The following is a 21,336-nucleotide window of genomic DNA, read 5'->3' as shown; positions in this document are numbered from 1 at the left end:
CGTAAAAACATGTCCTAGTTCAGACCATAAAATGCTGAAGATGCAACTAAGAATAAACTAAGTCTAAGAAATATTTTCGATCACGGTCTCCAGTTATTAATGTTGTGAATTTCAGATAAACGCTGAGAGATATCCTTCCGCGGTCTGATGACTTGATTTTTGCTGCCAGTCTGTTTGTATAAAATGTTAACAAGTTTTGTCGGCGAAACAAGAGCAGAATGTAACATCATTTGTGGTTAGTCTGCTAACACCTTCTGATCAAATCTGCTATCAGTCTGATCGATATCCTGCTAATATTTTGCTATCTGAGTATCACGCCATGTTTTAGCACCGAGACATACTGTGTCTCCATATAAAAATTAATTTTTATTAATTTAATTAAAACTTAGTTAATTTCTTGTCATAAAACTATAATTTTTTTTTTTAGGGAATTTATATAAGATATTTAAAATTAAAAAACTAAGGATATTTTATTATGTACTAAAAATATTCTAAACATTTAATTTACTTTTCATTCTTGTTTTTCATTATATTTGTTAGTGAAATGCTAAAAAAACCACACAAAAACAAAATTTTACGTTTAATTAATTTAATAAATCGTTTATTATTGTTAATTAAATTAGTTATAATTAAATGTGCTGAAACTAATTCACAGTGATGTGCAGGCCCAAGGAATCATCACGAGGCGGTGCAAGATGTTCTAATTTTTGTGGACGATTTTAACAAAAAGACTTTTGGGAAAGGGGGAAAATCCAATAGAAAGAAATTTATACATGTTTTGGACTATCCAATATGTATTTTATTCCAAAAATATTTCAAAATGGCGGACATATAAAGCATCTCATTTAGCAGGTTCGTGAATTGCTCAGCTGCTGGACAAATGGCGTTCGTGATATTGATCCTGTAACAGTTAGGAAAAAAATTCTTATTATTTATACGCATAATTCGTAGTTGAATCTAAAAAAAAAAAAATAAAAAAGTCAAAAATTTTGAAAATAAAATGCTTTTGAAAATGAATTTCCATTTTTTGACGTTTTTTTCACAATTTTTGCAATAAATAAGTAATTTTTTATCACGATTTTCACAAATATTTAGATTCACCGACATTGTATTGATGTCACATTGTGTGTGAAATTTTAGCGCGATCGGTTGAATATTTTTTAAATAAAAATTCCAGCAGTGCAGCAAAATGCAGTTTTGAGAAAAATGCGTTTAAAGTTTTGACAAGAAAAAATGTATGATATCTATAATTTACCGTTTAGTCAGCAATCCCAGCGCCATACAACAATCCTCTCTTCGTAGAACTCGTTCTGCTCCAATAACTGCTCTTTTCTTTCAAGCTTCTTTAGACCATAAAGAGTTGCGCTGCTCTTGTCAAGATATCTAGCGCTCGTCGATGTTCTCAGCGTAGTTCTTGGTCTGGCTCCCAATAATTATTTGTAATTCCATTATAATTTAAAAAAAAAGAATATCTTTCATTGAAGATTCCGTCAGCGATATAGGATGCAATTTCAACTATTTTCAGCCCAGAAGATACTTGAGAGCTAAACGCCAAACCGTAGAATTGAAACTTTCATTTGCATTCTGCGTAAAACCACCCAAGTATCTCTGAAATAATTCTTCCTTAAATAAATCTTCATAAATTGGAAAAATGTGTTTTGCGACTGTTGGATCGAATGGAGGAGGGTGTTCGAAGAGATCCAAATTTGCTCTAATAGCTTTTCGTTTCTGCCACTTATACCAGCTGTCTTCGTCAGGTGGTCAGTATTCGTGCTGTGGCTTCTCATCCGTAGAGATCAAATGATAATAAGTGATCATAACACTTTTTTTTATTCCCTTAATACTGTTCACATTTCTTCTAATTAACTGTAGTACGTTATAAGTTTTTAAATTAAAGCATCCATTAGTTTACCCTTACCACCAAGTTTTTATGTTTTTTTTTTTATATTTTGGAGTCGAGTGCCCATTCTCTACGTAACCAATGCACTAGCTTTTTACAACTTGAAATTCATCACCGTAAGGATTCTAATCTAGAATGGCCTTGAAAGTTTTGGAGTCTCCGTCTCCAATGTAATTACCATATTTCACGTCGTATTTTTCTCTGATTTTGAAAACATTTCTATAATCGCAACCTCCATTTTTCTGGCTAAGTTTTCATGATTTTTTGTACACTCTTCCTCGTGATTTATATATCACTCTTGGTATTTTGAAGTATTCACCATGTTTTTCCAAGATGTGCATGCATGACAATAGCTATTTTTGATAATTAAATCGATAACTTTGCCCGAATAGTAGCCTATGAACATTACAACTCCATACAGCGATTTGAATCCACGTTTTTTCCATGAGCCATCTCCAAAGACTTTCAAATCTAAAATAAACCTCTCATGTTCTTCATTGAATTTTTTTTCTTTTTTGATAGCTCTCTTGCAGAGGCTTTCAAAAACAGATTTTGTACAGGAATGGATATGCGTGATGATGTTATTACACGTGCTCTCATTCATTCCTTTGCAAATGTCCATGAGGTTGCAGAATAAATTAATATCCTCTCTACCAATGTCTAAAAATCGCATAACAAACACCATCCGATGATTCACTTCATATCCAGAATTAATTAGTGGTAAAATAATTAAATTATTTTAAAACCAAGGCCTTCATTCCCAACTTCACATTCAGTTTACATTCACGACAAACAAGAAGCTCTGCCAAGGCTGTAAAACGGTAAATATTTCGATCAAACGATAGCCATGCAATAGATTCCAGTGAATATCTTTAGCAATAACATTGGAGAGTTTTCTTGCACTCGCACTTTCATATCCTTCTTCATTTTCACTCTCTTTATTTGAAAACTGATTATGGAACTTTCTTTAGCGCGGCTTCGATGTTTGTTTTGATTCGGCGTGTATGCCTTTCGGATAGGACATTTCGAATTTGCACTGTCATTCTGTACAGGCCAAACTTAGGAGCTAAACTGAGAACGGTGCTGCTCAATGCGAGCTCCTACGGTCTCGACTAAACGCACACAATATAAATATATAAAAGCCGTTTACCTTAAAGATAAACCCAAGTCTTTCTTGTGGAACATTAGCCTTACTCCTCTTTACTCTGGAATAATGGTAGAGGCATTTTAAATGAAGAGACACTGAAAGGTAGAGTCTCTGCCCCGAACGAGTGCGTATATACCTGTTGCGCGCTATTAGAGTCCCGACGCCGCTCAAGAGTTGCGCTCGGAAGCTATAACTTCCGAACGGCTGCGAATTTCGTTTTAAAACGGGAAATATTCTTACAATGTTAAATTAACATTTTATGCAAAAAAATTCGATTTTTTAAAGGTTCTAATTAGATTTCTCCCTTTAAAGAATTTAAAGCAATGGTTGAAAATTCGACAAACAAAATCAAATGTCTGCCAACCGACAATGGTGGTGAGTATACCAGTCAGGAATTTAAAGGTTATTTAAAACAGCATCTCAGCATAAAACACCAGACCACCGTTCCCTACACGCTGTAGCAAAATGGTGTTGCAGAAAGAACTAATAGAATTCTCTGTGAGAAAACGAGATGTATGCTATTTAATGCTGAGTAAGAAGAGAAAGAACTATTGGGCTGAGGCTATAAATACAGGTATTTACTTAAAGAATCGCACATCAATATCAGCCGTAACCAATGCAGTACCTAAAGATATTTGAAGCATAAAGTGAATCTTTCACACTTAAGAATTTTTGGATGCAGAGCTCAGGTTCACGTGCCGAAACAACTTAGAAAGAAATTAGATCCAAAATCATGCGAATATACGAGTATGATGATTGGATATATTGTAATAAAGAGATCAAGGGATATCGGCTGTTAGATTTGAAAAACTCTCGAACAATTATGGCAAGGGATGTCGTTTTTCTTGAATCAAGCCAACAATTGAAGACTAAAGTCTGAAAAAATGGAAATAACAGAAAATGACATTATTATAGTAGAAATAGCTTCAGGAAACAGTGAGGAAAAGAAGTTCAAGAAAATGACAGTGAAGAAGAAGAAAATCAGTCGATCAAAAGATGATTCAGAATATAAAACCGGTGAGGAAACAATGAAGCAATGAAGAGGAACATCAAAAAGTGCAACCTGAAAGAAGATACCCGCAGCGAAATCGAGTTCCTAAAAGGAAAGAAGACATGGTTTATTTTTTTCATGTTATCAATCACTCTGAACCAGACAACGAACAAGATTTGCAAGGCAGATCGGAAAGTTATGGTAACGTGCTATAGAAAAGGAAATGCATGCTCTTTCAGAGAATAAAACATAGGAACTAATGGATCGTCCAAGTGACAAAAATGTTGTTAAATACAAATAGATTTATAAATTAAAGAAAGATGCAGATGGTAATATAGTATGATACAAGGCGAGAGTAGTTGCCTGTGGCTTCTCCCAAAAATATGAGGAAGATTATAAGAAGACGTTCGTATCTGTGAGACTAACCTCTATCAGACTGCTGTTTGAACTGACTACAGAACTTGATTTAGAAATAAACGACATCAACATCACTACTGCATTCTTGAATGGTGATCTAAATGAAGAGGTATTTATGGAGCAGCCAAGTAGTTTTGTGGTACCTGAACAAGAGCAAAAAGTATATAAATTGCGTAAAGCTATATTTGCACTAAAGGACTAAGCAGGCGGCTCAATCGTGGAATACAAAAGTCCAATATTATCAAGAAGAATTCAAAAGATCGAGATATGATTCATGTGTATACGTAAAGAAACAAGAAGAGAAACAAATTATTATAGCTTTTCATGTAGACGATTTCTATATATTTGCAAACTGCAAGAGTGAAATAGAGAATCTGAAGAAAGAAATCGCTAAAGTTTTTAAAATGAAAGATCTAGACGATTAAGAAGCGTTTAAGAATGAGGGTCAGCAGGGATCGCAAGAAAGAAATCATTACATTGGATCAAGAAAATTATACAAAAGATGTTCTAAGACATTTTGGAATGGTAGAGTGTAAACCCGTTGGCACTCCGCTGATTCCAAACGAGAAGTTAGCTAAAAATATTAGCGAAGACGATAAGTATCCTATTCAAGAGTTGATAAGTGCTTTAATGTATTTTTTCGTATGTACAAGGTCTGATATTAGTTATGCTATAAGTAGTTTAAGTTAGTTTAATACTTGTTATAGTAAAGAATATTGGACAACTGCGAAGAATATTAAGTTATTTAAAGAGTACAACAAATTATCCGTTTTGTAAAAACTAATCAGAACATTACAGGGTATGCTGATGCCGAATAGAGCGGTTGTATAGTAGATCGTCATTCGTATATATGTTTTTTGCAGGAGCAGCTAAGCTGACAATCAAAAAAACAAAAAAGTGTAACTTTAACAGAGGCTGAGTACATAAGTTTATGTAAAGCAAGTAAAGAAGCAATCTACGTAAAGAGATTATTTACTGAATTGCATACAAGGGTGCAAAAGTAGTGTTATATTCAATGATAATCAAGATGCAAGAAAACTAGTCGAAAATCCGATATTTTATAGACAAACCAAACACATAGCAATTAAGTATCATTATATAAGGGAATTAGTAGTGTAATGAGATAAAAGTAAATATATGGCAATAGAAAAAAATGTCCGCTGATGTGCTTACCAAAGTTCTACCAAAGCGCCTAAACATGTTTTTTGTACTGAACAAATGGGATTAAAACAGTTGTAATATTTATTTTTATTGTTCAGATACTGTATTGTATTACTATCCGTATAAAATGGTTGGATATAACAGGGCCTTAGAAGTCAAGCACGATAATTCTTGCGCAAACCAATACGGCTAATAAAACAACTTTATTAATCATTAATCCGCTTACATGTTTCAACTCACTTTTGAGCCATCCTCAGAGACAATATGAAGTAATTACAAAAAATTTTTTTACAATTTTTTGCAATTACTACCGGTTTGGTAGATAGAGTAATTTTATTTTTGAATCCTAAATTTTATCTTGATAATTTTTGTTTTGTAATTAAAATCTTGTTGGAGAGTAATTATCCGTTCGAATTTTGATAGTACAATATTAATAAACGATTGAAAAACATTATTAATTTTTAAAAGAAAGAAACAGAATAATGATAATATCGAAAGCACAGGGCCTTCAAAGTTTACTGTTCCTTACGTTCCGATGTTTTCCAAGAAATTCAGTAGATTAAACAGCAGGATAATATTACAATATCATTTTATAGTGTTAATAAATTGCATGAATTTATCAAGGTACATAAGGATCCCTTTCTACATGAAATGAAATCAAATGTAGTGTACAAGATCTGTTGCAAAGATTGCAATGCGAGCTATGTGGAACAAACAGGAAAATAGCTAAAAACGAGAATAGTTGAACATAGGAATCATATTCGGTGAAACACAATCACACATTCGGTCATAACTGACCACAATTGGAAGAGGACCATGAGTTCGACTGGGAAAATATTGCAATTTTGGATGAAGAACCCCAATACAGAAAGAAATTAATATCAGAGATGCTATACACCAGGAGAGAGCCACATGGCCTCAACCTGCAAACAGACTTGGAGGGGCTTCCCAAAGTCTATTTTGCAATTGTAGACGGACTATAAATATCGGAGCGTTGTTATTGCCAACTAATCAGTGTACATTCTTTATTACATTAAAATTAAATTATTAAAGATTCAATTTTGATTTTAATGTCCGTCTGAACTGTAATTAATATGAGAGTTTTTTCTCTTCTTTTTTCTTTTTCTTTGCGATTAACGTTTCAGGTGTATTAAAAGTTATTAATTAATTTCAACATAATTGACACTGATGCGCTGAATGATCTTTGAATGGTCAAAGACTGCTTTTTGACTGAAACCGATAAAATTTAAATGTTGGCGATATGGTGAATTTTTGTTTTAGTGAGCTATCTTCTATTATTTTACAATAAATCGTTTTTGCTTCCAACAAATCTACCTTTTAATAATTTTAATATTATTTTAGATTGTTATTAGGGTTCGTTTTGATATTATAGTTTCCGTCAATAGATGAAGGAAGACGGCTCACTGAAATGAATTAGTTTATAAAACAATTTTTGGAATTACATCATATTGTCTCTGAGAATGGCTAAAAAATGAGCTGAACCATGTAAGCGGATTAATTATTAATAAAGTTGTTTTGTTAATCGTATTGGTTTGCATAAGAATTACCGTGCTTGACTCGTATTGCACTGTTATATCCAACCATTTTGTGTCTTTAGAAATTAATTTATATTTACTATCCACATGTATATATTTTTTTTCCTTCTTCCATTTGATTAAGTGAAGGTGTTGAGTTAGATAAACAAATATGTAATCAAATGTCTTTAGTTTATATAATCATAGATCATTAATCTCTACGTTGGTTATGTCACTAGTTTTTACTTTAGGTTGGCAATTTTGTTACTATGCCATCTTCTGTTCCTTCTTTGCTTGCTATGTGTGTCTTCAGTTTTGTGTACTGACGTCTTTACTATTCTCTTGCAAAAATAAAGTTATGTACATGTTTGCGTAAGTGCACTATTGTTATCCAATTATTATCCACGCCCAACAATATGCACTTAAAATTTATTGTATGAATTGTGCATACCACATTTTTGATATTAGCTGATGAATTTTTCCATCTATCAATAGAACTCCGTCGAATTCAAAAGATGAGATCAGATTTTCATAAATTATCAAGTAGTTTTGTCGAAAGTTTTTTTTCTTGTTGGAAGTTTATATGTTTGAAGCAAAAGCTTAAAAAATTTTTTTAATATTATAACTCGACAACATTAAATGATATGTTACATTCAAAAAAAATTAAGCTAATGCTAAATCTATCTCTTTTTCATCAAGCGCTTTTAATTGTTGGATTTATACCGCTGTTTTTCAAACGAGGACTTAAAATTGATTGATTCATTATTGATTATAAATAAACAATTAGTTTTTGAAATATTAATTTTTCTCAAACGAATAAAATTAGGAGACATGTACGTAATATTTGTTGATAACTTACTTGTCTGATTTCATATAAAATAATTTGTTTAAAGTCATAAACTGTAAGCCATTAAAAAATAAATCTTGAATATAATTTAAAGAACAGTTCAGCACGTGTTCGTCAATACCTGTGCTAAAATTGATTTTAGAAGTTAAAACATGTATATTACGTTTTATATATTTTTGACGTAATATACATGTACTATATTATGTGTAACATAAAAAAACCTTAGAAATTGTCAAATTAATGTCCCAACCTTGGCTGTGATGTATCTTTGGAAAATGATCGAATAGTGTAGATATTGCATTTAATGTAATGTACCTACATATTAAGGACAATCCTAATCTGATTTTGTTAGAATCCTTATACTCGTTTGAGACTTTATGTAAGAAAGTTAGAACTGAAAACAATTAACAAAAATGCCCAGTATCGATTAATAATAATTCCAAAAATAATTCCAAAAATCGCAAGGAAAGAAGTTTTCATTTATTTCGCTTAGAGGTTTCCGTTATAATATTTATATCTGTAATTAAAACGTCTAAGCATTACAAATAAAATAGATGTATTTAATTTATTTATCCAGGGTTTATTTTCTCTTTTAATACATTCATATATAAGTTTTCAATAACCGCATCATGGAATCAAAATGGCGATACTTTGCAATACTTTATTATCTAGTGACTTTAGGTATCGCAGAACGGAAGAGAGACATCTCGGTCGAACTAATTCAAATGACGTAATCTAACGATATCATTCATATAAGTTCAGTCTCCTGGTCTCTATTCTTTATGCACTCAGCATACAATAAAAGGCACAGTATATGGTTTGAATTTTGAAAACAAAAGTAAATGAGAGATAGACTTGGAGTTTTTAGTACTGTATAAAAATCTAGTAACTTTAATCCTGAAAGCTATCTATTTATATATCTAAATAGTTGAAGATAAATGGCATCACAAGTATGTATTATAAAGTTCTAATAAAAGAACAAATAATTAATTTAATAATTAAATTAAATAAACTAAAAAAATATAATATTAATCATTTTAAATAAATGATTAATATTACCAAGGAATGGAAGTAACTCGGTACTTGTAACAAAGTTACAATTACAAGTTACTTTTTTGGTAACTTTACTAGTAACTGCGTTACTTTTTTTTTAAGTAACTATAACGGTAACGAATTTTACAGTTACTTTTGTCGTTATTTTGCACACGATTGAATACGGTTCGATTGGAGTTAGCTACTCATAAGGCAGCCGTCCGCTGTGATTGGTGGTCGTTGATTTTTAAAAAGTAATCGAAAAGTTACTTTCTCAAGTAACAATAACTGTAACGTTATTTGTAAAAATCGATAATAGTATAACGGTACTAGTATAACTTGTTACTTTTTCTACTCGGTAATGAATAACATGTTACTTTTAAAAAGTAACTTTTTATTCTCTGAATATTATTATCTTTTCATACTTCATGTAAGTTATTTATTGTTCTTCTTAAAATTTGATAATTCATAGTGAAAACGTTATTTGTCCTCAAATTTCTAATTGCTGAAATGATTTTTTTTCTGAGTGTATCAAACTAGTAAATTTTTACAGGCCAACAAATTTTTCTCAAGCATTTCAAGAAACATGGAGACATAATAAATTTTCAATGTTACAAACGAATATTTTTTTTTAATTACTCTCTTCTTAAATCTATTTTATTATTATAAATAACATAGGGATGCGTTGGATAACTGAGTGCTAAAGCAGTTACTTCTCAAGTAAAAGATCCGATTATCAGAATTACCATTTCACACATATATAATACTAGGAATTTTGAATAAAAAAATATTTCATCTGTGATAGGAATAAAACTAATTGTAAAATGAATTTAATCCCAAGATAAATGGCGATATTGATGAGTTGTTTCTTAGAAATAGAAAGCTTTAAAAAACAATGAAAATAATAATAAACACACCTTAAAATGAGTCCGATCCTCTAGAACAGAGGTTTTTTTTTACAATCCCTTTCCAAAAACACAATTTCTATAATTGCAACTATAACGAAATCAATAAGAAAATCAGGATCAGCGTGGAATTAATAATACATTAATAAGGATGATAATTCTAAATAAGACATATTTTGTATTTACACTTTTTTCTTTCTAATAATTGAGGGAATGGGAGGAATAGAGGCCTAATTACAAAATTTTTATTAATATCAAAATCTTGATATTAATAAAAATTAAAATAACTTGCTACTTTTTTATTATACACAAATGGATACAATATCAAATGAATTTATGTAATGTCTTTAAGAAGTTACATGTTACAATACTTTTCTATTACGATCAATAATACATAAAAAAGCTAATTGCCGAAAAAAGGGCCTAAGTAGAATTGTGCCTTTATTCTGCTCATCCTCTCAATTAATTAAAATTTTCAGTTAAATAATATAATATAAAGTTATTAGTAAACATTTATACAAACCTCGTTGGATTCTCCATTCCTCTTCTTATGTACCATCTTTTCTTCCCTTTACACACACACACGAACATACACATACACATACACACATATGTGTATGTATATGTATGTATAAGTAATTGAATTATTATTTTTTCAAAAACATTTTTATATCAAACAATATTTTACTGTTAAAATCGGTATACATTTCTAACTTTCTACACACACACACACACACACACACACACACACACATTTTTTTTTACACACACACACACACACACACACACACACACACACACACACACACACACACACACACACACACACACACACACACACACACACACACACACATGTTACTAGAAATAGATTTTTATACACGTTTACACGATTGTCATGTATAAAATACCTAGTAATTACTGCAATTATAAATATAAAAGATGAGAGGAGAAAAATGACTATATAAACGGTAACATCTCTTATAAGTAAAAAAGATATTGATCTGAAATTATAATAAGTTATACATAGTCATCACAATTATATAATACACTTTAATTTTCCTTTTTAATTTCAAATATATCGCCTATAAGTACCGTATTATCGAAAATAAAATTAAATGGTTTTCTAAAGCGCGGAACGTAAACTTACAATAAGGTCAGAAACTTTAAAATTATCGTCGACGCGATCACATGACATCAGACGATCAATTTTGAAAACCTATCCAATATCGAAAGATAAGTATGTATGATCAAGTAGCTCAGAATCGCATCGATACACATCAATAATTGTCTTGATGTAACTCAATATTTTGATATCAATTAGAAAAATTGTGATAAAAACAACATCGCAAATTTAAATTCAAACTATCAAAGATACATTTAAAGACACCAGATCGCTATTACTAATCGATCTGTCACTAATTGTACTATATACGTATGGCATATACAATATGCGAAATACAATAACAGTACAATAATGAAATAGTGATTATTCGAATAATCAAGTTACTTGAATCACCGTCTAGACTCCACTGACGCATAAACTCAAAAGATTCGTTGCGAAAAGCTCGTGATGTATGTCGCGAGAGAGGTGGTCTATGGCACCATCCGTAAGAACTTCGAACCAACTTAAATGAACGTAAAATTGTTACAGAAAGACTATAGATATAACAACCTAGATTACTATGCGTGGTGATACACGCATATTACCAGTGACTATAATATTATATATAAGTAAAATTCAAAAATTTATATATCGATGAATCGCAAATTTACTTTAAATTTCTTTTGATTTTCCAGTATTAGATACTCATTTTCGTAAGACCATAGACAATATGAATTATAGTCAATAATACTATTTAAAATTTCATAGCTTTATATAGCAACTTGTGAAGAACGTACATGCAAGTGTCATGTTTCCTTATTTATTTTATCAAATATATATTTGGGAGTTTTAAAGATTCTTGTGGTATTTTAATCTATTTTTATATATTATTATTGTCACAAAGCAAGATGGAAAATACTTGGACGGTATCGTGGATAATATCTCAAGTAAATGAGAAAGAAAACAAATGTAAAAGCAATGTTTAGAAACATGAGATAATTCTTTTTCTTTCAGAAAAATAATAAACGATTATTTATTTAGATTTAATTTAATATATTGTAATATAGACATGTAATTTAATAAATTAGTCTCCTAAATCAATTTATACATTTTTTCTAAAATTTTTCTAAAATTTTTTTTATGGCAACATTATAAAGTTAATTTATTTTATATATTGTATTTTATTTAACTTATATATTTTTATATAAAATTTTTGTTTAATTAGCAACGTTGTAAAGTTAATTTAGAAACATGCTATGCAGAAGAAAAAAAGGTGAAATTTTTAAACAATTATTAATAGTTCTTTTCAATCAATTTTAGTCGATCTGATATATTCGATTATACTAAAGTATGGATCCTTGTCGTAGTAGAAACACAGTGAGTAAGTGTGAGTGAGTGAGTGAATGAGAGAGAGAGAGAGAGAGAGAGAGAGAGAGAGAGAGAGAGAGAGAGAAAGAGCGTGCGCGCGTGTGTTTTGTGTGTGTGTGTGTGTGTGTGTGTGTGTGTGTGTGTGTGTGTGTGTGTGTGTGTGTGTGTGAGAACAAATAAGATAGTTTTCTATTTCGATTGTATCTAAGTGCCATATTTAATCTATTAATAGTTACAATATTATAGATGCTCTATGAATAAGAACGCTGCGGATTTAAAATGCTGTAAATTACTATCTAAGATCTGCTCTAATTATCAATAAATAATGGAATTATGTGTAACAACGAGTACGACTGTTTACGTCTTAAAAATTTAAAGTTTCTCAAATACACTGTTTAATTTTAAATAAATAATTTTTTGGAACTAAATTCTACATCCTCATCTTTATTTGCAGAATACACCAATCTAGATCACTGGCCTTAGCCTGTTTCTACTATACTATTTTCATCTGACTGAAACACGAGAGAAGGGAAAAAATAAAATCTGTAAGACGGAGAAACCAGAAGACTAATGGCACGCGGCCTACATTCAATGTAATAATATGCGATATCGCATAAAATAAATTTGTAAAATCGATATGCCAAATATAATCATCACCATTCATCATTTTAACGATAAAATCAAAGCGTTAGCAAAATACAATTCCAATAATAAAAAAATGATTAGACTAGATAATAAGAAAAAAAAATTAAAATAAAATTAAAATTAAAATAGAAAATATTTGAATTTTTTGTAGTATTTCTTTATATATTGAAATGCATGTATATTGAGAAAAAACACATGTAGAAATCATAGTCTCAATATATCTCGTTTCTCAAAGTAATAATTACATGATATGAATCATTATAATTATTATTGAAATGGTTATTAATGAATGAGCTCTCTTATCAGCAAGCAACTTATATAATGTAAATCGTAAATTAATAAATAGTTTAAAGTAATTCTCTCACTTTTGTAAATCAAGTTACCCCATAGAACTGTCTAATTTTTTTACTTTTATTTTTAATGAAGTTGAAGTAGCGAAATTGACGTCCCCAAAATTCGATAGGTTAACGATGAAAGAGAGATAAAAATGGTAAAAATGTAATTTTTCACGTATAACTTAGTGACAGAGGAAGGCTCGCAGATTCTTTGATTAACTACATAAAAATTTTACCATAGATTTTTCTCAAAAACGAGATTATAATAGTTATTTAAAAAATTACGATTTTAATGGTCACAAAAAATTATTAGGGATGCACCGAATCGTAAAATTACCGGATATCGGATATCGGATATTCGGATGTAACATCTGATATCCGGTATTCAAGAAGGCAAATTTTCGAATATCCGATCGAATTTCGAAAAAGGCTTCTAAAAAAAAAGCCTATAGCAAGAAAGATTGTGTAATTTTGCAACAATGTATAAGATATTATAGCATCATGAATATGCATACTTATTTTTAGAACATTTGTATAAGAAAAAATCAACAATTAATGATATCAAATTTTAATCGAATATTTATATTCCCGGATACTAATGATATCCGGCTATTTGATCGGATAGTAAAAAAGTGCCGGATACTACTGGATACCGGATATTTTCCAGATATCCGGTGCATCCCTAAAAATTATACAACGACCATTCTAGTAAGATATTTACATGCATAAACCCAGATAGCAAAATGCTAGTAGTACGCTAGCAAACTTGATCATAACGTTACAGCAAATATCAAGCTGGTGCTTCCTCATTAAGCTTAGTTTCTGCCAACATAGAATGACGGTAGAATTATAATAAAAATCGAGTATTCTTCATTACGAATACTATAACAGCAAAGACAACAGTAAATACCGGGCAAAGTTTGCTATATCAATTTAATACTACTAGCAGAAAGATAGCAGAAATCAAGCATAATCGGTGTCACATTGCGACAGCAAAATTGCGGCAAGGATACAGCATAATTTATCGTATCAAATAGTAACAGCAAAACACAACAAAAACCGAGCTTGCTGTCACGACGTAACTATGAAAACGCGGCAGACATAAAACGCAATCTGCGTTATCAACTGCTAAGAGCAAAAACGTAGCAGAAATCACACGTAATAAATAAATATAATTTATCATTTAACTTTTATTAACTAAATGCATTTTTATTAAAGTACATTTGATTAGAATAAGATTTTGCTAAATAAAAAATGTACTCTTAATTTTTTTTGCATCTTAAGTGATATTACCTTGGCGGAAAAATTTCTATGCCAAGGTATACCAAAAAGTACGCCTTTCTACTTCTATGATTGTCGCGTAGAATCTCATTGTTAAACATAGAAATAACTACGCCAAGTTATGCAAAAAACGTAAAATGGCGTACTTGACTTAGTTAGCCAGAAAGTTACGCCAAAGTACGCGCAACTAATAAATCATTACTTCCTAAACACCGATGTGAACCTGGCGCCCAATTATATCAAAAGTAAAAATTAATACCGTAGCGCGTTTGTACTTCGTTTGTACCAATCATTATTTCATACCTCAAACAGTTAAACAGAAAGTAAAAAATAAAAAATGGCCGGCGCACAACTTTAAGATTTTTTAATTTTATGCCATTCAAAAGAGAATTGTTTGTACCCGTTTGTACCTCTCTTACTTTCGTTTGTACCTCAAAGGATTTGGAGATACAGCGATTTCAAAATTTCGGAAATATATCAAGGAAGTCGGCCATTTTAAAAGATATCGAAATGGGACCAACGGCATTTGAAAGAGAATCGTTTGTACCTCTTTTACTTTTGTTTGTACCTCAAAGAGTTCGGAAAAACAGCGCTTTTCAATTTTTGCGTAACCCTTATATAGCGAATTTAGCTAATTTTCAAGATATCGAAATGGGACCTACGGCATTCGAAAGAGAATCGTTTCTACCCATTTGTACTTCTCTTACTTTCGTTTGTACCTCAAAGGATTCGCAGATACAGCGCTTTTCAATTTTTGCGCAACCCGTGTATAGCGAACTTAACCAATTTTCAAGATATCAAAATGGAATCAACAATATTCGAAAAAGAAGTGTTTGAACCCATTTGTACTTCTCATACTTTCGCTTGTACTGAAAGAGTTCGAAGATATAGCGATTTCAAAATTTTGGAAATACGCCAAGAGGGGATGTCGGCCATTTTAAAAGATATTAAAATGAAACCAACTATCTTAAAGAGTTCGAAGATATAGCGTATATAAAAAATACGCTAAAAGATTTAAGTCGGCCTATCACCGGGCTCTTTGAAATACAAACAAAAGTAAGAAAGGTACAAACGGGTACAAACAATTCTCTTTCGAATGCCGTTGTTCCCATTTTGATATCTTCAAAATTGGCTAAATTCGCTATATAGAGGTTGCGCAAAAATTGGAAAGCGCTATATCTCCAAACCCTTGGATATACAAACGAAAGTAAGAGAGATATAAACAATTCACTTTCAAATGCCGTTGGTCCCATTTCGATATCTTTTAAAATGGCCAACTTCCTCTCTTGGCACATTTCCAAAATTTTGAAATCGCTGTATCTCCAAACCCTTTAAGGTACAAACGAAGATAAGAGAAGTACAAACGGGTACAAACAATTCTCTTTCAAATGGAAATTAAATGAAATTAAAAAATTTTGAAGTTGCGCGCTGGCCAACTAATTTTTCCATCAAAGTAATAAATAAACAATTCTCCATTAAGAGAATTGTTATTCGATTTTCAAAAAATCAGTTTAATATTCAGAATTCTCTAAAAGAATTGTCAGAAATTAAACCGGTGACAAAATGCTACACATTTTTATTTTCAAAAGCCTCGTTATACAGTCTTTATATTTACGTGACAGAAATTTAAATACAAGATACGTAGGCTGCTGGAAAAATTTCTGCAAACAATATGAAAAAAAATATGTAAAATTCGGTAAATGGCTTGTTTTTCGAAGAATTCGCCTTTAAGATCGATACATTTTTGCATATGCTCGTACCAATTTTCGAAGCATTTTTTTCACTCTAAGGTTGTAACCTCAGAAATCAGTGTACGAAATGTTTCAACAGCTGCTTCAGGCGACTCAAATCGCTCACCACGCATCTTATTTTTAATGTTTGGGAACAAAAAGAAGTCATTAGGTGATAAATCAGATGAATACGGACAAAATCATCAATTCACATTATTACTGGATAAAAAAATCAACGGTTTGACGTGCTGTGTGACAGCTGGCGTTGTCATGATGAAGGATGATGCGACGATTTCGGTTTGTTCTACTCAATTCATTATGACTTCTGGCAAACAAATTGTTGTATACCAATCAGTATTTACAGTCCTTCGATCCTTTAAAGCCACGTTGTCACATGTCCGAAGAAACAAGCATTTGCTTGGCAGCACTTTGTGCAACTTTTGTTAGTTTCGGATCATTTTGAAATACTCAAACAGTGGATTATTGTTTACTTTCGGGCTCATACGAATAGATCCATGTTTTGTCCCCAGTAATGATGTTGTAGATCAAATTTGATCGACCTCGGTTGAATTTCTTGAGCATTTCTTTGCTCTATTTAACACGAGCCTGTTTTTGAGCTTCGGTTAAATTGTGTGGAATCCAATGACTGCAAAGTTTCCGTACGCTCAAGTGATCATGCAAAATCGTATGTATTACTTTCATGTCAATGCCTAAGGATCTTGAATCTCGCGGTATGTTATATGCCGGTCTCGCTCAATCATTTCACGCACAGCATCAACATTAGTGGTAACAGACGTGAATGGATGACCTTCACGTAATTCATCACTAAGGAAGGTACGTCCACGCTGGAATTCGGCAAACTAATTATAAACAGTCCTATTGGATGGTGCTTCATCCCCAAAAGCCAAATGAAGTCGATCGATGCATTGATTCGGAGTTAGATTACATTTGTAATCGTAAAAACTCATTGCCCGAAAATTTTCACGCGAAATTTCCATTTTCTTACAAAATAACTTCTTTTAAAATACTATACAAACAAAACTAGTTGACTTGGATACAAACTGTCAATTGAATTAAAAACGTTTAATTTTACGAATATGATAGTAGCAGAACGTTGGCGCCACTGGAAGTACTAGATTGCAGAAACTTTTCCAGCAGCCTACGTAAATATTGATAGTCGCCTACCTATAAACGGAAAAACTATGGTTAGATATAACATTTCCATATCGTGTTTCTGCTGTTACTTTTTGAAACAGCAGAAGCGTATGCTTGATTTTTATATGTTTTTACTGCTATGCCGTACAAGCAGATAAATTCGATTTCTAATGACATTTGCCAAAGATATTATCACGATGATATTATGACGTTATGATCAATTTTGATTTAGTTTCTGATAACATATTGTGTCAACAATACAATGTTCGAAATATATTGATTTTGCCAAGAACTTCTGCTTAATTATTTCAAAATTTTATAATATATCTTGATATTGGGATTACTCGTTTTCTGCTATATTTCTATCGACAGTAATTGAGATGGCAGATCATGCTCGGTTATTACCCGAATTCTGCCAATATAATATGTAGCACACAAATAGTAATACATGATCTTAACAGACTTGTGTGTGGCTATCTAGGAACTTGCATATAAATTTAATCTCGAAAAGTAAACACAATCTTATCTTGTTTTCGTTCGATGAAAATGCAGCTCTTGATATACTATCATATGTGTCATACTATTACATTAAGATATACACGTAGTTTTAATATTTTATTCAAATTATGCAGATATTTATAATTTTGGATGGGCCCTGGTGAGGCACCCCAAATTTTCGGCACTTTACTAAAAAACCACTTTATAATTGGAACGTCTTGACGATTGCGAGCAAGTATATTTTAAATTTATGTAATATTCCACTAAAATTTTAAGACTCTCGTACAGTAAATTACATAATTGCGTTATCGACAAAATTTCTTATTATTAATATCTTTATACATTTTTTTTTTTCCACTAAATGATTAATTGTTCATATAGCTTTGACTTTCAAAAACAGTGACAAGATAAAGATTTATTTAGTACATAAATTAAGGTTAACTTGATAAGAGCTCTGCAGTAATCTTATAAGTGCATTTAATGCTATGTAAATAGTACAAAATAAATTAATTTATAATATAATAATGCATTAAAAATAAATAATACAATTTTTCTTCTAGTATGATAAAAATAATTTTCTGCTAAATAATTTAAATATTATAAGATTAGAAATATATATAACATATATAAATAGCAATTAATTTTACGATAAATGACTTATTTAGATAATGATAAAGAATTTAATTTTTAATAGGCATTATGTCGAGTGGTGTAATATCGTTATGAGAAATTATTTCCAAATCTTATTTACAAATAGAAATCAGAGCAATATTTATAAAGTAAAATATCTACAATTTTCTTATTAAATACTTTTGCAAAATTTAACAGAAAAAAGTTCTTAAAACAACAAAAAATGTTTAAATCTCTTGTAAATCTCTTTTACTTCATTTTTGCTATAAATAGAAATAAAATATACTTATTTCCAAGTTTGGTCATTTATTTGCTCGGCCTTTTTATCTTTATATTTATTAATTAAATATGCAACTACATATTTATTTATTACATGGTATGGCAATAAAGTTTAGTGAATGTTATGAGAAAATAAACAATTAATATACAAATGATCGTTACTGTTCTTCAAAGTAATCTCCACCTAGAAACAATACGTTTCTGACAACATTAGGTATAATTTGCGAATATTTTGCGAAAAATCATTTTTGAATCACCTTATGTCTTGTTGTTACGCGATTCTGATTCAAAACATGGCAATTAATTCTGCAGTCAGCTTTACATTATCATTTTGAATCACTTGCATTTCTTTCTATTCCGTTAATCTTCGGGAGTAAGGAGAATACAAGATGCTCTTGTACAGATTTTTTTTGCACTCTAAATTAAAGAAAGCGATGAAAGGTACTTGATTCACAAACATTTCGGACATTTAAAATCGTGAGACAATAAAACTTATGCAAGAGATCAAATGTATTTTTACCTATTGCGCACAATATTGCCAAGTATTGTTAATGAATTGCTATGTATTGCTAGCATATTATTAATGTATTACTAGTATTGCTAGTTAGTAGTATTACCTGTGCTAACAATACATAATAATACATGGCAAACATTAGAAATGTTTGACAATATTGTACACAATAAGTGATAAATGTGACAATACATGAGATAGTTGACCTCTCGAACTTAAGGTGATCCTACACGATCAATAATATTGATGAGTAATATGAAATCAGTAATACTAACAGTATACATCAATATTTTTAGTACTTTTACAATTTTATACAATCAGTTATTATTGTCAACATATTTTACTTTAGTTTTACATACATTATCTATTGTACTGTGACACATTGTGATATCCTTGCTGCAAATTCCCATATGTTTTTTTATGAGTTTCTATACAAGACTATAAAATTCTGTAGGAGCTTGTGTAGTTACTAGCTTCTGTAGTTATAGGATTTGTGCAGCATACATAAGTATACGTAGAACATTTATAGGAATACAAATAGATTAGTATAGATACAGAAATATAGACGGATGCCCCATGAGAACTAAATCTATAGGATATCACAGTTTGACGTATAGTAATATATAGGCACACGTAAGACCGACCGGTGCCCCATGGGGACTGAAAATGCCTATAAAGGCTACCATAGGATGACGTATGCACATCTCCTTTGTGCACTTATATGTTCCTATACAAAGAGTAGTATCCTATAGGTCTTTAGTTCTCATGAGATATCTCTTCCGCATTCCTATGAGTACCTATACTAACTTGAGAGAATAACTCCCAAAAACTGGAAGCTACGATAATTATAATTAAGTAATACTAACAGTATACATCAATATTTTTAGTACTTTTATAATTTTATACAATCAGTTATTATTGTCAACATATTTTACTTTAGTTTTACATACATTATCTATTGTACTGTGACACATTGTGATATCCTTGCTGCAAATTCCCATATGTTTTTTTATGAGTTTCTATACAAGACTATAAGATTCTGTAGGAGCTTGTGTAGTTACTAGCTTCTGTAGTTAATAAAACAAGATACGTTCCACGTCGAGTAAAAAAAAATCTTGACTATCATAAGGAAAATATGTACATATGACTTTTTTGGATCAAATACACTTTATTTATCATGTAACTTTCAGTTTTTGTAGTTATGGAAAAATGACTTTAGATTTTCACGTGAAATTATACCAATCGACTGTTACAGCATTTTGTATAAACATTCTAATATGTATATTATAAAGATTATAGGATGTCTCAGAAGATTTGTGACTATTTTGAAACTATACAGAAAGTGTCTCAAAATATTTGAAACTATTTTTGTATTCATAAGAGCGGATTAAATTGAATTGAAAAATCCTCTATTTTGCAATTTTCGCAATTATTATCCGATGAGCAGAATGTCTAAAATCGACGCATAAGACAACTTTAAAATATCTTTAAAAGTTCTTTGAACAATTTTTTAAATATATCATAAAGAACTCTAAAAAATATTTTAAAGTTGTTTATGGGTCAATTTTACCCGCTATTCGACAATCTTTAGAAAATAATATCTCGTTAACTAATGTGAAAATTGTAAAATAATACAGGACTTTTCGACTCACTTTAGTCTATTTTATCTGCATACGAAAATAGTCCCATATATGGGACATCCTGTACATCATTTAGATCCGATTGCATTAACGTGCACGTCATTTTTCTTCCCATGCCACTCTCTAAAAGCCTCTTTTCATGAACTCATGATTTCTGAACATAGGTTCCTATGTAAAACTTTATAGAAAAATTTCTCATATTATCTTTTATATATATATATATA

General features: G+C 30.7%; 1 protein-coding gene across 3 annotated transcripts in view; it reads right to left on the bottom strand.

The window, feature by feature from the left end:
- The window catches only part of LOC108751582 (calcium-binding mitochondrial carrier protein Aralar1-like), a 140,918-nt gene that overhangs the window by 74,866 nt on the left and 44,716 nt on the right, over positions 1–21,336 (bottom strand). The window contains exons 1-2 of one of the 3 annotated variants that reach the window (XM_018491831.1): positions 11,446–11,522; positions 10,459–10,504 (exon numbers count right to left, since the gene is read on the bottom strand). The exons of 1 other annotated variant lie outside the window; for it this stretch is intronic. In XM_018491831.1, the coding sequence (XP_018347333.1) occupies positions 10,459–10,494 (36 nt within the window). In that variant the 5' untranslated portion in view covers positions 10,495–10,504; positions 11,446–11,522. Of the gene's footprint in view, positions 1–10,458; positions 10,505–11,408; positions 11,523–21,336 lie in introns of those variants that run through there. One more of the 3 variants, XM_018491832.1, reaches the window with a different exon arrangement.

Source organism: Trachymyrmex septentrionalis, unplaced genomic scaffold (genome assembly GCF_001594115.1).
Source record: "Trachymyrmex septentrionalis isolate Tsep2-gDNA-1 unplaced genomic scaffold, Tsep1.0 scaffold5, whole genome shotgun sequence".
Lineage (NCBI taxonomy): Eukaryota > Metazoa > Arthropoda > Insecta > Hymenoptera > Formicidae > Trachymyrmex > Trachymyrmex septentrionalis.
Note: the sequence above shows the minus strand (reverse complement) of the source record. Positions and strands in the feature narration are given on the sequence as shown.